Source organism: Suricata suricatta, chromosome 17 (assembly GCF_006229205.1).
Source record: "Suricata suricatta isolate VVHF042 chromosome 17, meerkat_22Aug2017_6uvM2_HiC, whole genome shotgun sequence".
NCBI classification, from domain to species: Eukaryota; Metazoa; Chordata; class Mammalia; order Carnivora; family Herpestidae; genus Suricata; species Suricata suricatta.
In genome coordinates, this window is record NC_043716.1 from 14,207,209 (window position 1) to 14,233,755 (window position 26,547).

Below are 26,547 nucleotides of genomic sequence, written 5' to 3' on the forward strand. Positions count from 1 at the left end.
GAGAGAGAGAGAGGGAGACACAGAATCCGAAGCAGGTTCCAGGCTCTAAGCTGTCAGCACAGAGTCTGACACCGGGCTCGAACCCAGAAACCGTGAGATCATGACCTGCGCCCCTGAAAATTTATTTGTAATTTACCAATGTGAAATAATTGAGAAGTACTGCCCTCTGTACTCAATTTTGCTTTGTTCCCTTCACTTTCTATCCTACATTTCCAGGCTCTCTCACCATGTTTATAATTAAAAATGGAAATGACTGCATTACTCTCTAGCCTTCAGATAGGCCAAATGGAATTTAGGTTATTTCCTTTTGTAGTGTTTTGGTTATTTACCAATCTTTGCTTGCTTTTTTTTTTTTAATGTTTATTTTGAGAGACAGTGCAAGAGGGGCAGAGAGAAGAGAGAGAGAATCCCAAGCAGGCTCTGTGCCATCAGCCCGGAGCAGCCTGATGTAGGGCTTGATCTCAAGAGAGATGTTGCTTGACTCTGTGTCCCTGGTCTCCTTGCCCAGAGGCATGGTTTTATCATGTGACCTTACCCCCTGGCACTTTGAACTGAGGAGGTGAGTTATAATCTGAACTGAGCCATTTCTCTCCTGAGAAGCTAAAGAAGGTTCAGAAAGTATTTCTAGGTAGCAAAAGCTATTCCAACTTGGGGCTGAGGCCACAATTTTGCATCATTTATGAACTGATGAATCAGTGTGTGTTGACAGGCAGGGTGGAGGAAGGTGCAGTGCAGTGAAGAAAACCTAGGAGGATCAGCAAAATCTTGGTTTCTCAGTTTTCTGATTCTTATAATGTAATTTCATTGGTTCAGGGCCACACAAGTATTCCCCAGTTCAACATGCTCTCCAGGAAGAGGTCTTGCCTGCCTGTGGCCTGGGAACACAAAGAAGGAGATTGGGGCCTATGACAGGAACCTGTTGGGCAAAGATGAGCACTGCATTTGGTCAAGATGACAGCAAGGACCTTGAGAGTGAGCCCTAGAAAATCTTTCCCAGCAGAGCAGGACCCTGCTAGTTCCGGGAGCCGGTAGGGTGAGTAAGGCTGAACCTGTAAGAAACCTAGTGGGACCTGGGCATCTTCCACCAGCCCTGGCAACACCATCTGCTTCTTACAGCAGCGTGGTGTAGAGATTAAGAGTACGGATTCTGGAGCCACAAGGCTTGGGGCCAAATCCCAGCTCTACCCTTTATCTTTGAGCATGTTCCTCTGTTGCTCAGTTTTCCCATCTACAAAATGGGGATGGAAACAGTATCATAATTATGAGGACTAAATAGGAGCACAACACTGAGCAGTCTGCATGTCTGAGAGTTCTCTATATGGGTGTTATTGCTATTATAGTTCTGGCACCTTCTGTCCCTATTAGTGTCCTAGAGTCCTTAAGGACTCTGCTGCTGAAATAGCACAAGAACTTGTCTTTCCCCAATGATCCCTTTTTTTGTGCTCAGGGTTTGTGTGAGGTTTGCTACCTTTATTGTGGTGGGTTATCTAGAAGGAGGGCCTGTAGGTTTGTCCCCCACCAGGTGGCCTGTTAGAAATAAGCTCCCATCTCATACAAAGTGGGATTCAGTCCTACTTGATCTGCTTCCCTGTCCTGTGCCTTTCACTGCTCTTCCTTTGCCATTCTCACTCGTGTCACACCTCCCTGGCTCAGTTGGTGAAGTGGAGACTCTTCATCTTGGTGTTGTGAGGTGAGGTCAAACCTTGACCTCACACACTCACACAAAAACCCTCAGATACATTTTGGGTATCTCCATAGTTCCCTCCCTCAGCCCCTCCAAATTTTAGCTCACAATTAAGCCCAGCCTCTCCTTCCCACCTTATTCCTTTTATGCCCTTTTTAAAGTTGTCGTTTAAAAAGTAATGTCTACTCCCAGTGTGGGGCTCAAACTCATGAGCCGGAGATCAAGAGTTGCATGCTCCACTGACTGAGCCAGCCATGTCATCTTTAACATGCTGTGTTCACTGTTTGTTGGGTGTCTTGCTGGTGTGCCTGGAGGTGGAGTGAACGACAGCATAGCATGCTAATCCTGGTGTCAGAAGTCAGCACATTTTAACTGCTCCGTAGTTTTCCCATCTGTAACATGAGACCTACCTCTAGTGAGTTCTTTGTGAAGAGCTAAAGGAGACAATGTGCTAAATGAGCCTCAGTTGCCATTCTCTCGTTCGGGCCTTTCCTCCATATCTATTTAAAGGAGTCTCCCAAGCCAGTATAATTGCCATGAACGTTTTCATTTACTTTGGATTATATGTCGTTATAAATATTAACAAATAAGACTTAAAAAGGACACCTTCGAGTAGGTCAGACTAAAGTACAAAAATTGTATGCGGGGCCGCAGCTTAAGGACGTTTTCTGCAGCCACCACATGGTAGCAAAACGGTGTTAAGCAGTGCACGAGAGTCCGCGTCAACGACAGCCAGAGTCCATGCATCGGGAGGTTCTCTGGGTTTGAGAAGGACATGCACGGGCCGAGAGGTGCAGTTCCTCGCTCTTGCCGCTAGGGGTCAGGAGGTTACCGCTTCAGGGTTAGAAGACGGGCTGGGATAGATTGGCTAGGGGGAAGGGCTGGTGGGGGGTGGAGGAGGATGCCACAGGCCATCAGGCGATTTCCCAAACTTTGGAATGGGTGGGTGGGTGGATGGTAGGGAGGGGCATCAATTTTCCCCATCTGTTGTGGGGCTGATAGACCACAGGAAAGATGCCAGGTTGGGGTCAAAGCAAGAGATGATACTGTAGCTTCCCAAAGAGATTTTTCTTTAACAGATCTAATCCACAAGGGGTCCAGACGAAGATTCCCTCACTCCTTCCTAAGCAACCCACCCTCCACTTGGGCTGACTGGCCCTGGTCAGGTAGGACCAACTCTACCCTTGCACAGCCTGGGGCAGTAAAGAGCTGGGGCTTTGTTTTCCTGGTATCTAATAAGGTAGTTGTTGAGACTCCTGTCCCCTTCTGGCCTTGCCATTCAACTCACCTATCTTCACACAAAGGGGTTCCTTTCTGAATGAGGCCCTCCAAGAAGCAAAGCTAAGAAACCTAGGGCTCACTCAGACAGGAGGCTCCTCCAAAACAGCCCGTCTCTTAATCCCAGAGGTTCCCACATGCCAGCCTGGTGGTGAAAAGAGGGACCCGTACCTGAGCCCCTGGAAGGAGCAAGGCTGGCCCCCGGACTCAGAGCTTCCCCAGAGGTCCCCACAGGCCAGGCCAGGCGCTCAGCCGTCCCTCCCTGGGCACTAAGTGGCATAAATGATTTCACAGCCACGTACTGGAGGCAGCAGGAGGTCCTACCCCTTCACCGTGCACCAGAGCTTGCCAAGTCTTCTATCTGCTGAACCCTCGACAGCCCAGGAGGGTGAGGCCTAGGGAGTACCATCTCCCAGACAATGTGGCAGTCACAGGACCTGGGCTGAGGCCTGGTTTGCCCTTTCCCAACTGTGTGACACAGAGAGACTGCTCAGCCTCTGACTCTCAGCTTCATCTGTCAAGTGAGGATGACAAGCCGTACCCCCACCGAAGGGTGAAGATTTTTTATGACAGGGCATGTAAAACCCTTGACGTACACAAAGCTACCTTAAAGACGAGAAAACCAAGGTTCCGGGACCAGCAAACTGTGTGGGGGCCGGAATCCTGTTGTCCCTGCAAAGTGGGAAAGGGCTGATGGGCACTTGGTGGAATTCAAATCATCACCTCAGGCCTCAGATGGTGATGTGCTTTGTGTCTGCAGCAGGCAGCTAAACAAACAGGATGGACCTCTTGTGTCCATAGCTCTGGGCTGGCAGGGAGGCAGAGGCTGTGAAGTCTGGCCTTTGCCAGCTGTGAGAGGTCACTTTCCATCAGTGTAGTGATGGGGCAAACATGAATTCCCTGGTTTTTCATTTGTTCATACAGCAGCCTTGAAAGCAGGAAAAGTTTGGGACTTCACACCTGGGCCCCAAGATGCCAGTGCCCTCAACCTGACTCAGCATGCCAGGCCCACCAAGGAGGGGGTCTCAGCTTTGGAGGTAGGAAGGAGCCAGCCTCACAGGCCTTCCCAGAAATGAGGCCTTGGGCTGCCACCCCCCACTCTGAAGGGGACATCAGTGGCCACAGTAGGGTCATGATGTAGGGTAGTCATCTGGGCCTCTCACTCCCTAGTCCTGAACTCAGAGGTGGGAGGGTGGGGGTGGGTGAAGGGAAGAAGGTGGGGAGGATAGGGACTTTTTGCTTCATAAAAAAAAAAAAAAAAAAAACACAGGGGCAGGGAGGAGACTCTTAAGTAGACCTGGCCTCATTCTTAAGCTGGTGGTAATGAGAGGCTAGATCCATCCTCCAGGTTCTTGGGGAGGGGAACTGGGTCTGAGGACTGAACTCAACCCTGACCCAAGATCATTTGACCACAGTGCTTCCATCACTTACCCCGTAACTATGAGCTGGGGCTGGCTGGCAGGGGTGGGGTGAGTAGGGCTGGGTGACAGTGGCCCTAGGCTTCACTCCTGTCCTACTAACACCGTCTCCAGAGACCCCACATCTTGCAGTGACCAATCACCGTACACTCCTCTCCAGGCCTTTGTAGATCATTTCTACTGCACACACTGCTCTTCCTCTTTTTCTGCCTAGAAACCCCACTTCCCCATCAAGGTCTTGCTGAAGCATCGCCTCCTCCAGGAAGCCCTCCCTACCTCTGAGCAGAGTCAGAATCCATGGCACTCACAGGTTATGTCAGCCTGGCCTTGGCATTCCCCACTCCCTGTAGTAATGGTTTGTTTCTAGCTCCCTGGTTAGACAAGGAACTCTCAAGAGGGCAGGCCCTGGTTCTCGTCCTTCTCCAGGGGCTCGTGGAATCATTGAATGAAGTGCTTGCCAATTGCCTGTGTTCAGTGAGAGCTTGGAGGAACTTGACCATTCTTGCTCTCAGGTCAACTTTTCTCCATCTGCCAGAGATGAACAGATGTAGTTAAGAACCCCCTCTTGGTAATGAACTTCTCCAAATCTCCTTTCCCTAATGTCCCCCTCAGCAGTTCTTGCTGGCCCCATCAAGGCAAAGGTACCCCTGCACTCCTGTTCTCTCAGCCTGGGGACTCCTGACTTACTGCTGACCTCAAGTAGTCCTCACCCCCTGGACGGCCTCCTTCCCTTCCCTGGGGTGGGTGCTGAGGCCAACGTCCTCTCCCACCCTCCTGCCCTCTTGGGCCCCAGGGGCTGAAAGCAGGCCCGGCTCTCTGGCTTTGCTGTCCCTCGGAGTGGCTAGGCCCTCCACAGCCTCCAAGCGGGGGCTGCAGTGGCTCTGTGTCTGAGCAGGCAGCTTGGAACCCCCCCACGATGAGGGCCAAGGCCCTTGGTGGCAGCTGAGTGCTGGGCCAGGTGACAGGCAGGGGCGGGTGCGGCAGCAGGTGGGGGCTGGTCAGTCGCTGAGCACAGCCCCTGGGAGCTCACTGGTGAGCGTGTGCCAGCGCTCAATCCGCTTGTCCTTGTTCTTCAGGCAGTCAAACCAGTGCTTCAGGCGCTCGCCCTTAGCATTGATGCCCAGAACCACACCTCCTGCAAGAAGGGAGCCGGGGACACGGTGACCTTCTGACTCCCAAGGGCCTGAGAGGGAGCAGGAGTTCCCTGTGGAACCAGTGCCCCAAGGCTGGACTCTCCACCCTGCCCACCAGGCTCTGAGGGGGACCAGTGGTGTGACTACCGCGCCACACTCTCAGCCTGCCTCCCATCCCCCACCCCGAGCCAAACCAGAGCCCTGGGATCCTGTCCTTCCCCTAGCCAGGGCCAGAGCAGTGCTGGGGGTAAAGTGCCATCATATCTTCAGAGCCAAGGGACGGGGGCAGCTCCACAATGCACAGCCATGATGCCAGTGTGGACCCGGAATTCAGGGCCCCAAGGGCTCAGAGTCCAGCCCGAAGCACTGACCATCTTCACCTCTCAGTGTTCCACACAGACTGGGTTGTGACCCTCCCAGACCTCTTTCCCTCACTGGGTCCCTCTTTCTCTCTGTCACATAGAGTCAGGCTGGATAAAGGCTGAGGCCTTGTGGCTGGGGAAAGCTGGGGCCTGGATTCAGGGCCACTGTCCTCTGTGAACCCAGAACACGCATGTGGCTAAAGGACATTCTCATTGGGTCCTCTTACCAATGAAATCATTGGATTTTCCAATGTCATAATCCCAAACAGTGACTTCCAGGGTCTTCTTGGCCAGGTCCCCATGCTTAATCTCGTACCAGAATTCCTGGTGGCAAGAAGAGAGTCAGGGCCAACGCCGTGGGATCTGGAACCTGGCCAGTGGCCAGGAAGGCTCTGGGGTGCAGTGAGGGGATGAATGAATGGAAGTAGAAAAGGAAGGCAGCAGGTGGGGAGTGGCAGGGTGATCAGTGCTCCGTGGTAGACAGTGGCAGTCCACCTACTTCTGCCTGAGCGCCTGGCTGGGGTCCTCGGGTCCCCTGCCCTCCAACATACCTGTTCCTTGGTCACCAAAGCTGTTCTCTCCAGCTCCCCAAGAACTTATTACCAAATCCACACACACTCGGCAACCTTGGTGTGCTTGGCCTCTCTTGGGTCTGGCTCTGAGAACCACTTCCCCCCAGGCTCCTGGGATGAGCTGACATCTGGTACCCCCTTCACTCCCTGGAGGCATCTCCTTGGTCTCCTCTGCGGGACCCCCCAGTCACTCCAGCTCTCCCCTAGGCCCCTCTGCTCCTGTCCAGGTGCACCTGCCCCCTGAGCTGAGGACCTCAGGATCTACCCGGAACAGGCCTTCTCAAGACCTGGGGACATCTCAAATTTTCACCTCCCACCCGTGCTTCTCCATCTCGCACCTCCCCTCTTGTTGGGTCCCCCTTTCACCTCCACAGCCTACATGGCCACAGTCCCATCCTGGATCCGCTGAAGGGCTTTCCAGGACTCCTGGCACCTCCGTCTGCACCACTGTGGCCTGGTTCGGCCTGGCCTTGTCTCTCCCCAACCTCCCATGGTTAGGGGCTCTCCTGTTGGCCCCTCCCCACTGCTCACTTTCATAGTAACCCTTGGAAAAGCCAGTGTCTGCAGCAAACCCTGCCCTCAGGGGAGCAAGCAGCTTCACCAGCCCCTCATACTTCATTGAATTCGGGGTTCAGGGTCTTCTTCTTTACTGCAGTCTTGTGTTTGGATTTCTTGTCCACATCTGGCTTCAGGTATCTGGAATTAAAACCAACAAATGGGCAGGGGGTGGGACAAGCTAAGGGTATAGACGGAGCTAGCTGAGCTTGGACAAGCTTTCTGTTCCCAGAGACCCCCGGGCCCCCGTTCACCTGAACCATAGGACACCCCAGCACTACTTGGTGGCCAAGGTTAGTGGTCAGCTGCAGTGGGAGAAGCCAGTGGTTCCTTTGTCACCTAGCCTCCTGACCCCATGCCCATTTTGGAATTTAACCACAGAGTCCCCTTCTCCCCAAGGTTTTTCTGGGTTTCTGGAAGTCTAATTTTCATAAAGCTTACCTTTCCCACCAGAAAAAAAGTTTTAACAGCATTGGTCCCTTGTTAGAGCTTTGCTGTTTTTTTTTTTTTTTAGATCTATCCAGGTAGAATTCACCTACTATGAACATCTTTCTAAAGTATGTGAAGCATAAATTATATAAATACTATATATAACATATAATGTATTAGTATATTCCCAGAGTTATACAACCAATCACCTCTGCCTCACTGGAGCTTTGAGGAAGTTACAACCGTGCTTTCTTTTTTTCAGTGTTTGAGAGAGAGAGTGCGAGGAAGAGAGGGTGGGCAGAGAGGTGGGGGGAAGGTAGGGGCAGGGGAGACACAGAATCTGAGGCTCAAGGGTCTGTACTGTCAGCACAGCCTGATGTGGGGCTTGAACTCATGAACCACGAGATCATGACCTGAGCTAGAGTCAGATGCTACCAACTGAGCCCCCTGGTGCCCTGCAACCGTGCTCTCTGTAGGGAGAGTGAAGCCTGGCTTAGGAGCCAGTTCCTCTATAGGTATTAGCTCCTTAGACTTTGATGCAGAAGGGCTGCTTTCATCAGGCTCCGAGTTAGAGGGACTGGCCCAAGGTCACACAGCTGCTCAGCACAGGGCTGGTTCTCAACCCAAGACAGGCGGTCCTTTGCAGAACTTCTCATCCTGCCCTGCGTGGACAGCTGAGGGATAATGGTCCTTCCCCTGCTGAGTGTGCTTCAGGAGTGAGCATGGCACCTGCCTCACTCCTCACCAGCTTCCTGGCACCCTGCTTGGGGCTCAGTACACGGGGTAGGTCAGCAAACCCCTGTTCAATGAAGGAATGAATTCCTAGAAGTGACATTACCCACCCAAAGGCACACACGTATCAAGCTCCTTGCTTCATTATGCCAAACTGTCCTCTGGAAAGGCTGTATGGATGATGCCTAGTACCCTCAACAAAGCTGATATGGCTGCCTTTAAAATCCTTGCTGGTTTGCAGTCATTTCTTGGACATCAGCCTTAGCGACATTTATGGATGTGTCTCCTCAGGCAAGGGAAACAAAAGCAAAAATAAACTATTGGGACTGCACCAAAATAAGTTTTTACACAGCAAAGGAAACCATTAATAAAATGAAAAGGACAACTTAAAGAGAAAATATTTGCAAATGATGTATCTGAGAAAGGGTTAATACCCAAAATAATTAAAATTTTAAATAATTTTTGAAAGAGCAGAGGAGAGAGAGAGGAAGACAGAGGATCTGCTGATAGAGAGCCTGAGGTCAGGCTCGAACTCATGAACCAGGAGATCATGACCTGATGCTTAACCAACTGAGCTACCCAGGTGTCCCTAATATCCAATAAAGAGTGTATAAAGAACTTATACACTCAACACCAAAACCCCACCAATAATGATTAAAAAATGGGCAGGGGAACCTGAACAAACATTTTTCTTTAAAAATTTTTTAAATCTTGTTTTTAAAGCTTAGAGAGAGGGACAGGGAGAGAGGGAAAGAGAATCCCAAGCACACTCTGCACTGTCAGTGCCAGGCCCAATGCAGGGCTCGAACCCACAAACCACAAGATCATGACCTGAACAGAAATCAAGAGTCAGACGCTTAACCAACTAAACCACCTACGTGCCCCTAAATAGACATTTTTCTAGAACAGATAAACAGATAACCAACAGATACAGGAAATCAATAATCATCAGGGAAATGTAAATCAAAACCACGAGATACTAGCCATTCTGACAGGTGTAAGGGGTTATCAAATAGACGAGGCGTTGGTGAAGATGTGACGAGGGCTCCCTCAGTCCCTGTTGGAGGGGATGCAAACTGGTGCAGCCACGGTGGAAAACAGTGCGGACGTTCCTCGGAAGATTAAACACAGAAATACCATATGATCCAGTAATTCCATTACTGGGTATACCAAAGAAAACAAAAACACTCGTTCAAAAACATACGTATTCCCATGTTTGTTGAAACATTTAGAACTAAAAATTATGGAAGGAACACAAGTGTCCGTCGATAGATGAATGGGTAAAGAAGATGCAGTATATGGATGTATATGAGTGTGTACGGTTCTACATGCATGTATATATGTCATGTGTACACGTTAGGTATGTAAGTTGTGTGCATGTATGTAGTATATATATTTGTATGTATACACAATGGAATATTAACCATAAAAGAGAGCTTTCCACTTGTGGCAACATGGATGGACCTAAGCAAAATAAGTCAGAGAGAGACTGAAGTACCATATGATTTCCCTTATATGTGAAACCTGAAAACCAAAGCAAATGAACAAAGAATCAGAAACATCTCAAACAGAAACAAATTGGTGCTTGCAAGAGGGGAGGAAACGGCGGGACAGGCGAAATAGGCGAAGGGAATTAAGAGGTACAGATTTCCAGTTATATTAAAAAAAAAATCCTTGCTGGCTTGAAAGGCAGAAAGTGGTCTATGTCGTTGGTTTTTTTCTGTTGGGGTTTTTTTTTTTTTTTTACATAAATAACACTAATTCATTGTGGAAACACTAGAAAATATGTACTGAAGAATGTTGGAGGTGAGGAAGAGAAATAAAGACCTAGATCCACACAAAAACCTGTTCGTTAGCAACATTATGCAGTCATCAACAACTGGAAACTCACAAAAACTAACAGGAAACAATTAACAACATGGAAAGCGCACACGTGTCAATAATTACTTTAAATGGTCTAAGTGCTCAGAAGACAAGGTGTCATAGTATGCATAAAAAACCCAAGACCCATGTGTATCTGTTGTCTATAAGACTCAGTTCAGACTCAAAGACAGACTGAAAATGAGGAGATGGAAGATATTACATGAAACCGGAAGTGGGGGTGGGGGGCTGAGGTAGCAATACCTCAGACAGAACAGACTTGAACAAAGGAGACAAAGAAGGGCAGTGTGTAATAAGGGGGTCAGTCCAACAAGAAAATGCGACAGCTAAAAATCTCTGTCTACCCAACACTGTAGCATCTAAAGACACAAAACAAATACTAACAGAACAAAATTGACATTAATCCACTAACAGATGACTAATGCCCCAATTACATCCATCCAGGCAGAAAATCAGTAAGGAGCCAGGGTCTCTGAATGACACGTTAGACCAGATGAAACATTCTCCAAGACTGATCACCTGTTAGACCACAAATCTCTATATTTAAGAAGACTGAAATCCTATCAAGCATTTTTCCCAACTACAATGGTACGACACTAGAAATCAGAAGAAAAAAGCTGGAAAAAAATTACAAACACATGAAGGATGAACAACATGCTACTAAACAACCAGTGGGTCAACAAAGAATCAGAGGAAATTTAAAAATACAGGAGACAGGGGCGCCTGGGTGGCTCGGTTGGGCATCCAACTTCGGCTCAGGTCATGATCTCACAGCTCATGAGTTCAAGCCCCACGTCAGGCTCTGTGCTGACAGCTCAGAGCCTGGAGCCTGCTTCAGATTCTGTGTCTCCCTCCCTCCCTCCCCTGCTTGTGCTCTCTCTCAAAAATAAACATCAAAAAAAATTTTTTTAAATACATGGAGACAAAAATGAAAACATGATGATCCAAAATCTTTGGGATGCAGCAAAAGTAGTTCTAGGAGAAATTGAGAGAGATAGTCCTACCTCAAGAAACAAGAAAAATCTCAAACAATCTAACCTTACCCTGAAGGAACTAGAAAAAGGATAATAAAGTCCAAAGCTAAAAGAATAATAAAGATCAGAGTAGAATAAATGAAGTCAAGGCTTAAAAACAGGAAAATACCAATGAAACCAAGGGCTGGTTCTTTTTTTTTTTTTTTTTTTTTTTAAATTTTTTTTTTGAGAGAGCGAATGAGCAAGCGAGCACATGCAGGGGAGGAGTAGCGAGAGAGGGAGACACGGACTCTGAAGCAGACTCCAGGCTCCAAGCTGTCAGCACAGACCCTGATGCGAGGTTCGAACTCACAAACACACTCAACCGACTGAGCCACCCAGGCGCCCCAGGGCTGGTTCTTTAAAAAGAACAAGGGGTACTTGGGTAGCTCAATCAGTTAAGCGTGTGAACAGAGCGTCCATAATTCATTCTGTTTTGAAATGTTCGAGAGGGAGAGCGAGGTAAGGGTAGAGAGACAGAATCCCAAGCAAGTTCCACACTGTCAGTGCAGAGCCCAATCTGGGGCTCAAACTCACAAACCAGGAGATCATGACCTGAGCTGAAATCAGGAGTCCGATGCTTAACCAACTGAGCCACCTGAGCGCCCCTGGAGAGCCCACAATCAAACCCATGCTTATGTGGTCATTTCATATACAACAAAGGACGCAAGAATATGTAGTGGGGAAAAGATGTTCTCTTCAGTAAATAATATTGGGAAAGCTGGACCACCTTTTTTTTTTTAAACACCCTGTACAAAAATAAACTCAAAATTGATTAAAGACTTAAATATAAGACCTGCAACCATAAAACTCCTAGAAGAAAACACAAGTAGTAATCTCTCCGACATCAGCCTCAGCCATATTTTTCTAGATAGGTCTTCTCAGGCAAGGGAAACAAAAGCAAAATCAAACTATTGTGACTACATCACAATAAGGACCATTTGCACAGTAAAGGAAACCATCAACAAAACGAGAAGACCACTTAGTGAAAGAAGATATTTACAAATGATATATCTGTTATCAGGATTAATATCCAAAATATATAAGGAGTTTATGCAACACTAAAAAAAAGCTGATTAAAAATGGGCAGAATAAGTCCCCCCCAAAAGAAGACATACAGCTAACAGAAACGTGGAAAGATGCTCAACATCACTCATCAGAAAGATGCAAATCAAAACCACACTGAGGTATCTCACATGACTAGTATCAGAAAGACAAGAAATCAGTATTGACAAGGACGTGGAGGAAAAGAAGTCTCATTCGCACTGGTGGGATGTCTATTGGTACAGCCCCGGTGGAGAGCTGTATGGAAGGTCCTCAGAAAATACCCACGCAAGTGGGAAATACAGGCTTCCAGGTATAAAACAAGTCATGAGAATAAATGACACAGCACAGGGAATACAGTCAGTGGTACCGTCGTCACACTGCATGGGGACAGGCGGTAGCTACACTTGCGGCAGGCACAGCATAACACACGTGCTGAATCACTGTTGTGCGCCTGGAACTAATGGGACCTCATGTGCCAATTATCCCTCAGCAATGAGTTAGAATGGGAAAAAGATAGTCTATGAGCCAGTAATTCCACTACTGAGTGTCTATCCAAAGGAAATGAAAACACTAATTTTAAAAGATATATGCACCTGTGTGTTCATTCCAGCATTATTTGCAATAGTCAAGATATGGATAGATGAATGGGTAAGAGGTGATACACACACACACACACACACACACACACACGAATATTACTCAGCCATAAAAAAGAATGAGATCTTGCCATTTGCAGCAACATGGATGGACTTAGAGAGCATGATGCTAAATGAAATAGGTCAGAGAAAGACAAATACCCTATGATGTCACTCATGTAAAACCAAAAGAATAAAACAAGTGAACAAATCAGAAACAGAGCCATAAATACAGAGAACAAACTGGTGGTTGCCAGAGGGGTGGGGGCGGGGGTGGGGGGGGTTTTGGCAAAATCGGCGAAGGGGAGTGGGAGATACAGGGTTCCAGTTATGGAACGAGTCACAGGGATAAAAGGTACAGCAGAGGGAAAACAGTCAAAGGGATTGTCATAGCGTTATATGGTGACAGGGGAACACTGTGGTTCAACAACACTAAAAAAACAAAACAAACACTGAAATGTGCTTCACCATTAAGCGAACTGAGCAACAACTTGTGGTTTTATTTGGTAATAAAATAGACCAAACTACTGGTGCTTATAATCTTGGAGGTGACTCTCCAATGCATTTTGCTATATGAAAGAAGCTAGATTCAAAAGGCAACATGCTGAAAAGGTTGCCTTTATAAGGAAGTCTGGAGGGGCGCCCGGGTGGCTCAGTCAGCTAGGTACCCGACTCTCGATCTTGGCTCAGGTCATGATCTCACCATTCGTGGGTTTGAGCCCCGCATCGGGCTCTCGTGCAAAGCCAGCTTGAGATTCTGTCCATGCCTCTTTCTCTGCTGCTCCTGTGTGTGCACACACATTCTCTCGCGGTCTCAAAATGAAGAAACTTCTTTTAAGTCTGGAAAAGGCACAACTATTAGGGCAGAAAACAAATCAGTGGTTGCATGGGGCTCAGAGTGCTTTCTGGGGTCGTACAGAAGTATCCTAGATCTTGATGGCAATGATGGTAGCAAGATCGTATACGGCAGCTGAGCTTCAAAAGGGGAGAAACCTACAGTGTGTAAATTATATCTCAATAAAGCTGACAATCCATCATATGACCCTGGAATTCCTGGCAGGTGGACATGGAGCCAGATTTTACGATTTCACACCATTTTGGCTTGGGACTGTTCTTCCTTCCATACGGGAACTCCAGCATTCTAGCTACAAGCGGAGGCACTTTGTTGCCTTCTCCAGTCCCTGCCCCGCTTCCTCCCCAGAGACCACCCCTGCGGCGACCTTCTGTGCAGGGCTTGATACACACAAGTATGCAGAAACAGCATCACACTGTGTACACTGTTCTGAAGTTTGCTCTGGGGACCAGCATGTTTGGGTAGCTGTTCACGTTAATTTATCTAGTCCTGATGTATTCATTTTAACTGCACGGTACTTCATTATATGCATATGCCACATTTTATTAATCTGTTCCTCTGCCGATGAATGCTTGGCTATTTAGAGTGGATAGCTATGCTGAGCAATGCTGCAAAATTCAGCCCATCCGCCGTACGGTTTCTAGGATACAAACCTGGAAGGGACATAATGCCGCCACAGGGTGCACATATTTGCCTAGCTGACTGGATGTCGTGGACTCTTCCTCTGATGGCTACAAAGAATCTCCTGATTATTTCTGGATGGTTATAGCACCTCCTTTCACAGTGATCTTTAATCCACTGGAAATCATGCTTTTGCTCATGGTTGAGGTGGGGACCCAAAACACTGGTTTATTCTTTTTCTTAAGTTATTATTTATTGTGAGTGAGAGAGCATGAATCATAAGCAGCCTCAGCACAGTCAGTGCAGAGCCCAACATGGGGCTCAAATTCATGAACTGTGAGATCATGACCAGAGCAGAAATCAAGAGTCCAGCACTTAACAGACTGAGTGACCCAGGCACCCCTCAAATCACTGCTTTTTATGTGGAAGCCAGTGGTCCCTGCACCATGGTCAGTTTCCCATTATACCCAGCAGTGCTGCTGGGCCTGATGCCATTGGATTTAAAAAAAAATAGCAGCTCTAGGAGCGCGTGGGTGGCTCAGTCAGTTGAGCATCCATGTTCAGCTCAGGTCATGGTTTCACGGTTTGTGGGTTCGACTCCCGCATTAGGCTCTGTGCTGACAGCTAGCTCAGAGCCTGGAGCCTGTCTTCCAATTCTGTGTCTCCCTCTCTCTGCCCCTCCCCTGCTCGTGCTCTCTCAAAAAACATGGATTCACATGTTATATAATGCATGGTTTTAGAACATACAATTGAGAGCACCTGGTTGGCTCAGTCAGAAGAGCATATGGACTCTTGATCTCAGGGTCCCGAGTTCAAGCCCCATGTTGGGCATGGCGTCTACTTAAAGAAATACACAATGGCTTTTAGTATGTTCAGAGTTGTGCGACCAGCACAGTTTTAGAACATTTTCATCACCTCAGAAAGAAATGTAGCACCTGTTAGCAGTCACTGCCCGTTCCCCCTCATCTCCTTCCAGCCCGGCAACTACCAGTCTAATCTGCTTTCTGTCTCTATGTATTTGCCTATAAATTTAAATACAGAGACACAGAGACTGGCAGAGACACAGAGACTGGCAGAGACACAGAGACTGGCAGAGACACAGAGACTGGCAGAGACACAGAGACTGGCAGAGACACAGACTCCCAAGGAGGCTCTGAGCGGTCAGTACAGAGCCTGATGCAGGGCTCGAACTTCCACACTGAGATCATGACCTGAACTTAAACCAAGTGTCCAAGGCTTAGCGGACTGAACCACCCTGGAGCCCCTGGATTTGCCTATTTAAGACTTTCGTATAAATGAGATGACACAATGTGTGGCTTCTTTCACTCAGCATAATCTTTGCATACTCTTCTCAAGGTTCACACAGGTTCTAGCAGGAGTCTGTACTCCACTATTTTTTATGGCTGAATAACATTCCATGGTGTGGCTGTGCCGCCATCCGTCTACCCGCTCAGCGGCTGAGGGACATTTAGGTGGTTTACTTGGGCCCCTGTGAATAACGCTGCTCTGGACACTCCTGTACCAGGCTGTGCACGCACGTGTTTCCAGTGCTCTTGCAGGGACTTGCGGGGTCACGTGCTAACTCCATATCTAACTTGTGACGAACTGCAGACGGTTTTGTTAAGTGGCCATACCATGCTTTAGGATAATAAAAATCCGACTTTAAAATCTTTAAATTTTAAGTAAGTGACCTTAAGAATTTTTTATCTTTGAGAGCAAGAGACCATGCCAAGTGGGGGAGGGGCAGAGAGAGAGACTCCCAAGCAGCCTCTACCATGTTAGCACAGAGCCCGAAGCAGGGCTCGATCCCACAGAACATGATCATGCCTGGCCTGAGCCAAAGTCAAGAGTGGGACACTTTGCCAGCTGAGCCACCCAGCTGCCCCTAAAATTTAAAAAATAATCTCTACGTCCTATGTGGAGGCTCGATCACAAGCCCAAGAGTCACACGCTCCACTGACTGAGCCAGCCAGGCGTCCCTCCAATAGAACCTGAAAAGGGGCAGAAACATAACGGAGGCTGGTGGGAATGGCAGGTGGCCGCACGGGCCTCCCCGGGGGGTCAAGGCGTCCCGAGGCCTCTGGGGCTCCTCACCGTCCCCTCAGGCCAGGCTCACCCGCTCCTAGGTCTTAGCTTCTCTATTCCTCCGCCCCAGGCACAGACGGTGCTCGCCACATGCCCTGCCTCCTCCCTGTCCGCGGGGCCACCAGCTCCTGCCTTCCCTCAGAGCTAGGGTCACCGCATGGCCTGGCACACGTTCATGATGGCCTTGGCGCCCTGCCCCCACCGAGTTAGGGTTTCTCTCCAGCACCACTATGGGCCCCGCGGGCGGGGCGGGGCAGGGCCCTGATGGGCACCTGTGGCACCGGGCTGGGCATGCATGGGCATGTCCCGGCAGAGCTCCTTCTCCAGGTCTCTGGGCCATGCCTGGCCCCTCCTAAGGTCACAGTCAAGGGCAAATCTGAATGGGATGTCAGGAGACAACTATGCTCTCTAAATGACCTAGAAAGCCACTCAGGTTCTACAGGCCTCAGTTTCCTCGTCTGTGAGATGGGGCTGGCCAGACTTAACCCAGAGTTGCCAAGAAGAGAATATGCCCCTGTAGGCACAGCGCCCACCGTGCCCCCGAGATGCTTTAGCACCTGCCCCACCAGCTCCCGTCCTATGAGGGGGAGGGGGCAGGAGACGGCCGGCCCGGGCCCTTCACTCACGTCTTCACATAGGGGTCCGAGTAGCCGTTGGCGTCCATGGCAGCCAGGTGTGCACAGCGCACGATGCCGACCAGCAGACCCTGCTTCTGCGAGCTGTACTTGAGGGAGATCAGGATCCGGCCCCGTTCCTCCAGGGACTTGTCTTCCGTCTTGTCCACCTGTCAGGCAGGCAACCACTTGGTGGTCCTCACATGCTCCCCTCCCCCTCCCTCAGCCAGGAGCTGCTGGCCCTCAGGTGGCGCGGGTTCACCCTGGCCTCAACCCCTCATCAACCTACTTCCTGGAGCCCTCAGGGCACGGGGGACCCCCCTTGGGGAGAGCCCAGAAGACAGCTTTGACATATTCCCAACCCCAAGGGGAGCAGGGAGGCCCCTCATGTGCCCTGGCCCCTGCCTGGGGCTGCCTCAGGGACCAAACCTCCACTGTGGTTCTCCCCGTCTGCCTCCCTGTCCCCACTAGGTCTCCATTCCTCACCCTCCTGAGAGCCTGGTTTCCACTGTCTGGCTCTTGCTTTTCTGGAACTTCCTTACCCCCGTCCACCTAACACACCCGGCTAAAGGCCCCAGGGCCCGTCCTTGGGCCTCTCCAGGGGGCTCCTCTCCCTGAAGTCCCAGCCACGTCCCTTTGCCCATGACGGTCCTCTGCCCGTCCCTGAAGTGCTGTCCCACGTGGCTTCTCCTAGGCAGGAGTCTTGCCTGCACCTCTGGAGATGGGACTCCCGTGTGGGGGGGGCAGGGCCACCTTCCCCAACTCCCACACCAGAGCAGACAGACTGGCGGGTCACCGCGCCTACTCGAAGCTCAGACGAAGCCTCGGCATCTTTCTCGGCACAGTGCTGGGCGGCCGTTATTAACGGCCCAGACCAGGCGGGTGAGATTTAGCCACTCGGGCCCGGGGCTCTGGGTACGACGGCCTCAGTACACAGTGCTCTTGTGCTAGTTTGTGTGATGCGTGAACACTGAACAATATGAATGAGCAGGAACCTTTTCAGCTGCCAAATGTGTGCGTGTGGCGGGGGTATGGGGACATTATACACTGGGCTGTTTCACAGAAAGACGGCGGATTGACTGGGAATTACTCAGTACTTACTGAGAACAGTAACATTCACAGACCCTGTAAAACCTAAAACATACCTAAGGGGTCTTCACTGTCAGAGTGGTTATCTTAAGCTGGGTTCCGGGGTTGCCAGTCCCGTTGTTCTCCCTGCCCCACCCAGTGAGCCTCTTGTCGTGCCTCTTAACAGACCTGGCACCTGCTATTCTCTCTGCCAGGAATATTCCTGAATCTTCGTCTAAACCACGGACCACTTGAGCTTTCCTTCGTGCCCCTGAGCACGGCCTCACACAGGCTCCGTCGGGGCAATTCCCTTTGCTCACAGTCCGTCTCCTGCCTGAGCTTCACAGGGGCTGGGAGTTTTGTCTGTTCTCCCAGCTCCTGAAGCCAGGCCAGGCATACAGTAGGTGCTCCATAAATGCTGCTGGCCCTGGGCTCTGAGCAGGCAGGGCCCCGGACGGCCTGTAGAGCCCCATCCCCCACTCACCGGCAGCTGCTTCTCCAGGCAGATGCTGAACGTCTTGGTGCGACTGGGTTTCAGCTTCTTCAGGGGCACGCGCGTCTCCCCGATGAACTCGTTGTGGCGGAACTTGTCCTCGTCACACACGGAGACCCTGGAGGACGAGGGGCCAGCTCTTCAGACAAGGGCTGGGGAGAGGCGGGGCTCTCACTTTGCTTTGCGGGGCTGTGCATGGCAGGCAGGGAGGCTGGGGCAGGGGACGGGTGAGGGAGGCGCTGGGGGCCCTCACCCACCGCAGGGTCTTCCGGATCATGTCCTCGTCTGTGATCCCGTAGTAAGTGAGGGTCTCGTTCCACGTGGGGTTCAGAGTGTTTCGGAGCGTTTTCGTTCGGAGCTTATTTGCCTGGTGAGAGCGGGGATGGTGCTGTGAGCGTCAGGGAGGCCAGGCCTGCCCGTCCGTCCCGGACGCTGTGAACACGCCCAGGGGAAGGAGGTTGGGAATCGGCCGACTTCAAAACACGGAGACTGGGGCGTCTGGGTGGCTCAGTGGGTTGGCGCCACAATCTCACGGCTCGTGGGGTCAAGCCCCGTGTTGGGCTCTGTGCTGATAGCGCAGAGCCTGCTAGGGATCCTCCCTCTCCACCCCTCTCCCCTGTTCACATGTGCATATGTACACCTGCTCTCTCAAAAACTAAACTTTAAAAAATAAAAATAGAAAATAAGAGATGGAGATTAGCCAGGTGATCCGGGCAGGCCCAATGCAAGGTGATTACAGGGCCCTTGAAAGCTGAAGAGGGAGGGAGGGAGGGAGGGAGGCGAGGAGCATCCGAGCAATACAACAGAAGTCCCAGGTGGCCGCAGCAGAGAAGTGGGGGGGAGGGAGGGGTGCGGGCAGCCTCTGGTGCTGGAAGAGGGTGCGAATGACCTCACCCACAGCCCCTCCACACTGGGTGTCACCCCCATGGGGGCTGCAGGCCCGGAGTGGGTGGTACGCAGCGAGGGCAGCGCTAGGAAACTAACACCAGGGCGGGGGGGGGGGTCCCCGCTTCCAGGCCCCTAGCATGTGCTTCCACAGGAGGCACGGGCGCCGGCTCCTCTCCCACACCCCTCCGTGCCTCTGCTCGGGCTCTTCCTGCCACCTGGCCCCCCACCTCCTGGAAAACGCCTGCCTGCGGGGCTGTCCCATCACCTCCACTCCTCCCTCTGTGCTTCCCTAGCTCTTGGTGCTTTTATACTCCTGCTCGGTCCTGCCCACTTGGGACTCAGCCCACGACGGGCTCCCCCTGAGGTCGGCCACCCTGGCCAACTCAGAGGTCAGGCCAGCCTGGGCACCAGTCCCCACTCCATCCTGCCACTCGCCCTCCCTGAGCGTCAGGCTCCCTGCTGTGGAAAAGGGCACAGTGGTACCTGTTTCTCAGCATGGTTTTTGGGAGCGCTCTTTATGGGGAGACTGCTTTTTACAGAACACTGGCCTATGCGGGAACTCTTGTGTGTGGTGAGGTCCCTACGACTCGCCGCCTCTAGGTCCCATGAGTCTGGAGAGTCACAGCCATCGAGCTCTCGATCTAGGGACATTCTCGTCACAATGCCCTCAGCCCTCCGGGCCCCGAGAGTCCTACTACCTGCAGCGTGAGGACACAGAGGCCAGGAGTGGAGGGCCAGCTGCTCCAGGCACAGGCCACCTTCCTGGAGAGGGAGTAATTGCCTCTGCCAGGTGGCCCTCCTGGACTGGTGGGGAGCCTCAGCCCTTACACACTGGCATAGGGGGTTTAGGCTGCAGACTCAACTTGGGCTCTAGCAACCCAATGCCCCACAGCCTCGTCCCTGCTTAGCTGGCCTGGAAGAGTCCATGACGTGGAGGCCCTGTGCCCAGGAGGGCATTTCCGTCACAGACTCTTCCTAGCAGGTCAGAGGCCAGGAAGTCCTTTCCTAATGCTTGGTTTCCTAGAGTGGGCCGTGACAAGGACGCCGGCTGGGGGGCTCTGCTGCTCACGCTCCAGGGTCCCGTGTTCCCCGTCTGGGGCCCTCCGGGAAGCAAAGTGGATCCCTCTCCTGCCCAGCAACGGGGTCCACAGAACCTGCCCCTGAAGAGATGGTCTAACTCTCCCTCCCATGAAATTAAAAAGAAACCAAGGAACTGTAAGACACATGCAAGAAAGTCTAGACCTTCCATGGCAGAGGGTCCCCTTGGTGTTTTGTCTCAGTAGCAAATCTTTTCAAAGAAAACTTTTCTTAGGTGCACCACATGCTTGGTCTGCCTGTTGGGTTACCTAGTACAGGAATGAGGGTTCTGTAGTCAAATTGGGCAGACTCTATCCCCTCCATCCCCCTTGTGGAGTGGCACAGAGAAGGCCATCTACACATTGAAGGCTCTGACAAGTCCTGGAGCATAACAGGGCTTTCTGATGTTACTGGGCCACAGAGCCCTCCCCCCAATCCCTACGCATCATAACCTCCAACTGACACTGCTGCTTATAAAACGCTGGCCTAGAAATTCGCCGGAGGGTTTTCCCAGTTGTTAGGCAGGTAGTGCTGACTTGAGGTTCCCGGAAAGTCTGGGGGGTGTGGGGCTGACTGGGTGCTCTGGGTGGAGGGGAAGGGCTGAGGGCCCATCACTTGCTTAGGCTGTGAGGAGACAGGGGAGGCTCTGCACCTCCATGGGAGTTCCAAGCCCAGCGCGGGCCCCTGTCCCAGCAGGTGGAGCTGCGTGGCAGCCTTGGGGGTAGACGCCCTCACCTTACTGGCTCCTGGCAGCAGATGCAGCTTGACGTAGGGGTCTGCCAGCCCGTTGTGGTCCATTGGCTTCAGGCCCTGAGTGGAGGGGAACAGCCAAGGTGTGAAACGGGCGCTGGAGACAGAGCAGCAAGGGCCTCTGGGCACCTGGGTCTGCAGGCACCCCTTGTGCCCAGGCCTTCTCCATTCACGACCCTCGTTGCAGAGACCCCTGAGCCCACCTCTCAGAACTGGAGCCATCTCCCCTCCCCACACGGGTCCTGGCCCAGGGCAGGGGTCATGGGCTGCCTTTGGCACACCAGACTTTCTATTCTCCATAGAATGGAGGCCAGGTGACTCACCCTGCTCTGAAGGAGACCCCTTTATCCTGCTTTGGGGAGGCCTTGCTTCTTCCAGATTCCTCTTCCCCCACTCCCCAAATACATGGGAAAACGGTCTGGATCCCAGAGACCAGGCTCCGATTCTCTAGGGTTTGCCACAGCTCCCTGCCAGCCTGCATCCAAGGCCATGCGTCCTGGCTGCCTGTGGCGGGTCATCCACAAGATGGCACCCCTGACTAGCTGGGAACCTTCTGTCAAGTGTGCACAGCTAGGGGGCCAATGGAGCCAGAAGCAGACAGGGGCTCAGCTGACCTCATGACTGCTCTCGTTTCTGAAAACTATTTTCCTCCCGCGCTGGCACCCAAGCATGGAGGGAGGCAGCCGCGGCCGGTAGGGGCTGAGCTCCAACCCCGTGGCTTCACACATGAACAGCCATTCAAGACCAGGCCCACCTCCAAGGAGAACAGAAGCTCCCACGCCCACCCTGGTTTGGTTTGGAGAGCAGGGGGGCTGGGATTTGAGGTTAGGGCTCCAAATCCGTCCCCACTGCTCTGCTACAGGGAAGGAACAGCAGGCTTTAGAGCCTGGCTGGCTGGCGCCCAGATCTCTGCCCCCACACTTATTACCTGGAAAACTGGAAGCATTCCTTTGCCCCCAGAGCCTCAGCTGTATCATCTGTAAAAGGGGTTACTGGTTCCCACTTCCCAGGGGTGGACTGGCAGTGGAGGGGGCCGCTGGCCCCTTGGAAGATTCCAGAGAGGCGACCGAGGGCTGGCATGGGGGTATCTGAGCTGTGTAGGAGCTGCTGGGGCTCCAGCTGTGTCGGGATCTGCAGGCTTGGCTCTGAGGTCCCGTTATATGCCCATGGCAATGAGGTGGCCCTTCCGGGTGCAAGGCCCTCTTCTTGGCCTCACAGCCTGTCCCTGAAGTGCTGAGCACTAGCTGCTTGGTTAGCGCTTTCCCAGTCCCTCTGCTTGTGTGGGTGGGCCTGGGTGCTTGCCACCAGGCAGTCTTCCAGGATAGCAGCTGGTACCAAGCAGTTCCTCACTTAATGCCCACAGCCACCACACAGGTGGGGGTGATTAACCCTATTTTGCAGATGAGCAAACGGAAGGTGCCCTGCTTACCCAGAGGGTAGTGGCCAAGTTAGTTAGGGTCCAACTCCAAGGCACCTGGCCTCCTCCCAGAGCCCCCCAAGGGGCTCTGCCCATCAGCCCTACTTCTGCCCTTTGGCTCCCCCAGCCCCCAATCCAGAGCTCCAGTTCCTCCTAGGCCCTCCCCTGCAAAACTGGATCTAAGCAGACAATGACCTGGAAAATGGGGTCATTCTATGACTTGGGGTCCTCCCACCCCCCACCTCCAATGCCCTGAATGACACACCCCTAAAGGATATACACGTGTGTGCACACAGGTGGCCAGAAACCCATGTCTGCAGACATGCGGGCCTCCCTCCCCAGAACACCCACAGCCCCTCTGGAGCCTGGGTAGGAAAGGGGGCACATAGCACAGGAGGGACCCGGTGTCTGGGGTGGGGAGGAGATGGGGTGGCTCTGGCCAGAGTGGCCTGGCAGTAGGTGCCCACTCCTAATTCTCAAGCCGGGACAATCTCTACAAAGCTGGGTAGAGAAAAGGGATCTGCCCAGCCCTTCGGCCAGCACTCCTCGTTGGCACAGCTGGGGGTCATCACCAGATTCTCAGCTCATCACCCAGGGGCAGGATGGAGACCCTGCATCAAAGCCGGGGCAGCTTCTGAGGAGGGAGCAGGCCCGGGATGGCACATGCAGGCCTTGAAGTGCCCAACTGGGGCCCTGGGCCCAAAGTGGACCCTACTCCCCCTGCACGGCCGTCCAGGTGTGCGGGCCCAGGCCAGGCGGGACAGCTGAGGCAGGCAGAGCCATGGGTGGGGTTCTGAGGGGCAGAGAGTCTCTGGATTGGGGCTGAGGGAGGGGTCTGGGCCCAGGCAGCGCTGCTGGAAGTTCCTCGCTCCGAGCCTGGCCCAGGGCCCTCCCGGCTCTACCGGGAGTCGCGCTGGGCTGCACTACCGCCCTTACCTTGCGGGAGAACATCAACTTTGGCACCTTCCGCCCAGAAGGATTGATGCAGGGGGTGGAGGGAACAGCAAGGCTAAGAAGAGAGCTGATGCCTACCAGCCTGAGGTGGGAGGCGCTCCCAGCCCCAAGCCAGAGAGCAAGGCCGGTACCCTGAGCCCACCCAAGAGGAGTCCCCTGCCTGGGGCAGGACGCAGGTGCCCACCCCCTCCTCGGGTTGCCCAGGTGTTGGGAACTTCAGGGGGCCCCGAGGCGACCAATCCAAACCCTCCCCTGTCTCACAGGACACATCTGTCATCTCTCCCCTTCCCCTCCTTCCCTCCACAGCTCCTCCCCAGCTCTGCCCCCAACGCCTGCCTCCCTTCTCTCATTCCCTTCCTGCTTCCTTGTTCTCCTCCTTCCCTGAGTGTCTGGCTGGGCAGGACCTTTTAGGGCAGCTGAGATGACTTAGGCCAGAGGTCCCTCCCTACCCTGCACCCACGGTGCAGGTGCTGCAGGGCCTGGGCAGCAAACAGTGGGGAGGACTGGCCTCAGACTTCAGCGCCCCACCTCCAGCCCGGGCCCTGGACCCCGGGGAGCGTGGGAGCTGGCGGGGGCCTACCTTGGCCTTGCTGATGGTGCAGTGCAGGGCGTTGTTCTCCTGGTCATAAAGCAGGCTGAAGTCCAGCGTGCCCAGGGCAGCTGCAGACAGAGGGCTTGGGTCACGCACTGGCCCCACAGTGGGGAGCCTCACCCGCCCCTGTGTGGTGGGACGAGGTGCCCACTGCGATCATCAACCGACCACCTACTGCGCCCAATCCCTCCACCCAGCCTCTTAGTCCCACCAACCCTGGGAGGTGAGCCGTACCCTCCTCACATTCCAGAGGACAGAGGAGCAGAGGCTCAGTGAGGCTATGTCAACCCCGGTCACTGCCAGCGGTGGTTCAAAGGTCAAACGCAGGTGCCAAGCCCCGCAGCCCAGGCCCCTATGCTGTGCTGTGGGGCTGGGGCTGGCCCAGCGTTGTGCCCAGTGTGCCCTGTGTACAGAGCACTCAGCTAAAGGTTTCTGTCCTTCTGCCGTCCTCATGGAGCTACCAGTCTTGGCTCTGTGCCTCAGTTTCCCTTAAGTGTCACAAGGACCTGGTGAGAAGGCAGAGGAGACAGGGCTTTGGAGAGGCTGTGGGTCCTGGCCAGGCTCACGGGCTGATCCACTCCTCCCGCCCCAGCCCCCAGGAGCAGCACCGCCACCTAAGGCTGTGGCTCCCAGTCTCTCTGGACCCTTGGTGGCGGGGAGGGGGCCCCGTGCAGGCTGCAAGGAGCCATGCTGCTGGCTGCAAGCCTCTTAAAGGCAGCAGCCAACTCCCTAGGGCCGGGCAGAGCACAAGGCAATAACTGGGTGCAGCTGCAGCCCTCGGGGACAATCATGCATGGCAGCTGTGGCCTTCCATGTTGACGTGGCTCCTGGCATGAAAGCAGGGCTTGTGGGTGAGGGGGGCAGACCTCCAGGGGCAAGTCTTTGAACAGCGAGATGCAAATTTGCAGGCTGGCTTTAGAAGCCCAGACACAGACTGCTGGGCTGGTCAACTGGCACCCTATTTATTCATCCGCTCGCTCGTTCACTCATTCTTTAACAAGCATGATTACAAGCTAGTTTCTAGGGATGAGGATATCAATGAAGTAGTGTTCCCGCCCCAAGGGAGGCTTAGCTTAACAGGAGAAACAGGTGAAAAGCATCTACCCTAACAGAGTCTGCTGAGCTAGATAAAGGTCCGCGGATGTGACCTGGGGCCACCAGGGAAGACTCCCTGGAGGAGGTGATGCTTCACCTGGGCCATGCAGGATGAGTAGGGATTGGCCAAAGCAGAGTGGTGCTGGGGGAAAGGGCCAGCTGGAGGGTGGGAGGCTGAGTGGCTGGAGTGAGGCTGGGAGAGGGCGGGGCTCTTTTCTGGCCAGCGGCACCCAACATGGTTCTAGAATGAACTATGGCCCACTGGCCAAGTCCGGCTAGGCTCTTCTCTTCACAGCTTGCCCATGGCTGCTTTTACACTAGATTGGCAGAGTGGCGTAGATCCACAGGGACCATGTGCCCATGCAGGGGCCCCGGCATGGCAAAGTTGGGTTTTGCAGAGAAATGGGCAAATTAAGGCCCACGTATGCAGAGCTGCCCCTACTTCTGAGGTGATGGCACCAAGTTGCATTTGCCTTGCCCCCTGGCTCCTAACACATGTAAGGCACCCAGCTGAGTCTCTGTCCTTGCCTCGGAGGGGCACACATGGGGTTAGAGACCTGCTCTCTGACACCTAACCCCGAGTTCAAGTTCTGGATGTACCATGCTTCCTTGCTGTGTGACTTTAGATAGCTTTTCTTGCCTCTTTGTGCCTCAGTTTCCTCATGTGCAGAATGGAGACACAACAGCGCCCACCCTCACAGCACTGTGCTTTGGGGGACAGCAAACGCTCAGGACGTCACTAGAGAAGGAGCAGATCCATTTTGGCGATTTCCTGAGATACCTGCACTTGCCCCTCTGAGATGCCTTCTGGAATGATCTCTCCACATTGGGTCGCGGCCCTCCAGCCTTTGTGAACAGAACATACAAATGGTCACTTCTGTTTCCTTCACTTTTCTGCCTCCCCCTTTGCCATCAGCTTGAAACTTCCCTTAGAATCCTTGCCTGTGGTACCACACTCGGCTGTCCCTCCTTTTCAATGGTCCCCTGTTTCTTCTACGAACCCAGGGGAGAATCTTTACTAGAATTGTGTCCAAACTGTGCGTCACTAGGCCTTGAGTGGCGCCGGAGGTGCTCTCATCAGTAGGGGCTGCCTGCTTCGGCGCTAACTGTATCTGGTTGTGCCGGCCCCTGGCTCCCCTGGGTCAGGTGGGCTGGGGGGGTGAGGTACACACCACCACGCCTGTAACCGCGCACACGGCCGTGGGCCCCGGCTTCTCCAGGTCCACGCTTTTGTAAGATTCTCCAAAGCTCTTGGCTTTATGGGACAGGATCAGTCTGCCGTTCAGTTCAGGCCCACCCAT

At 52.8% G+C, this 26,547-nt stretch overlaps 1 protein-coding gene across 1 annotated transcript; it reads right to left on the reverse strand.

Annotated features, from left to right (window-relative positions):
* Window positions 1–2,215: 2,215 nt before the first annotated feature.
* On the reverse strand, window positions 2,216–26,547 carry DOC2B (double C2 domain beta). Its single transcript, XM_029928902.1, has 9 exons — window positions 26,415–26,547; window positions 24,140–24,219; window positions 21,174–21,248; window positions 18,731–18,840; window positions 18,465–18,591; window positions 16,925–17,082; window positions 7,062–7,143; window positions 6,103–6,199; window positions 2,216–5,515 (listed from the first exon to the last, which is right to left on the reverse strand). The coding sequence occupies exons 1-9, from the start codon at window positions 26,545–26,547 to the stop codon at window positions 5,379–5,381; spliced, it is 999 nt and encodes a 332-aa protein (XP_029784762.1). The 3' UTR covers window positions 2,216–5,378.

What these genes read in the sequence shown, in the direction of transcription:
- DOC2B (XM_029928902.1), bottom strand. Translation starts at nt 26,547, where the DNA reads ATGGGTGGGCCTGAACTGAACGGCAGACTGATCCTGTCCCATAAAGCC. An exon ending in GCACCATCAGCAAGGCCAAG is followed by an intron (nt 21,249 to 24,139) that starts GTAGGCCCCCGC and finishes CCCTCCACTCAG; the next exon opens with GGCCTGAAGCCAATGGACCA. An exon ending in TCGGACCCCTATGTGAAGAC is followed by an intron (nt 7,144 to 16,924) that starts GTGAGTGAAGGG and finishes TTTTAATTCCAG; the next exon opens with ATACCTGAAGCCAGATGTGG.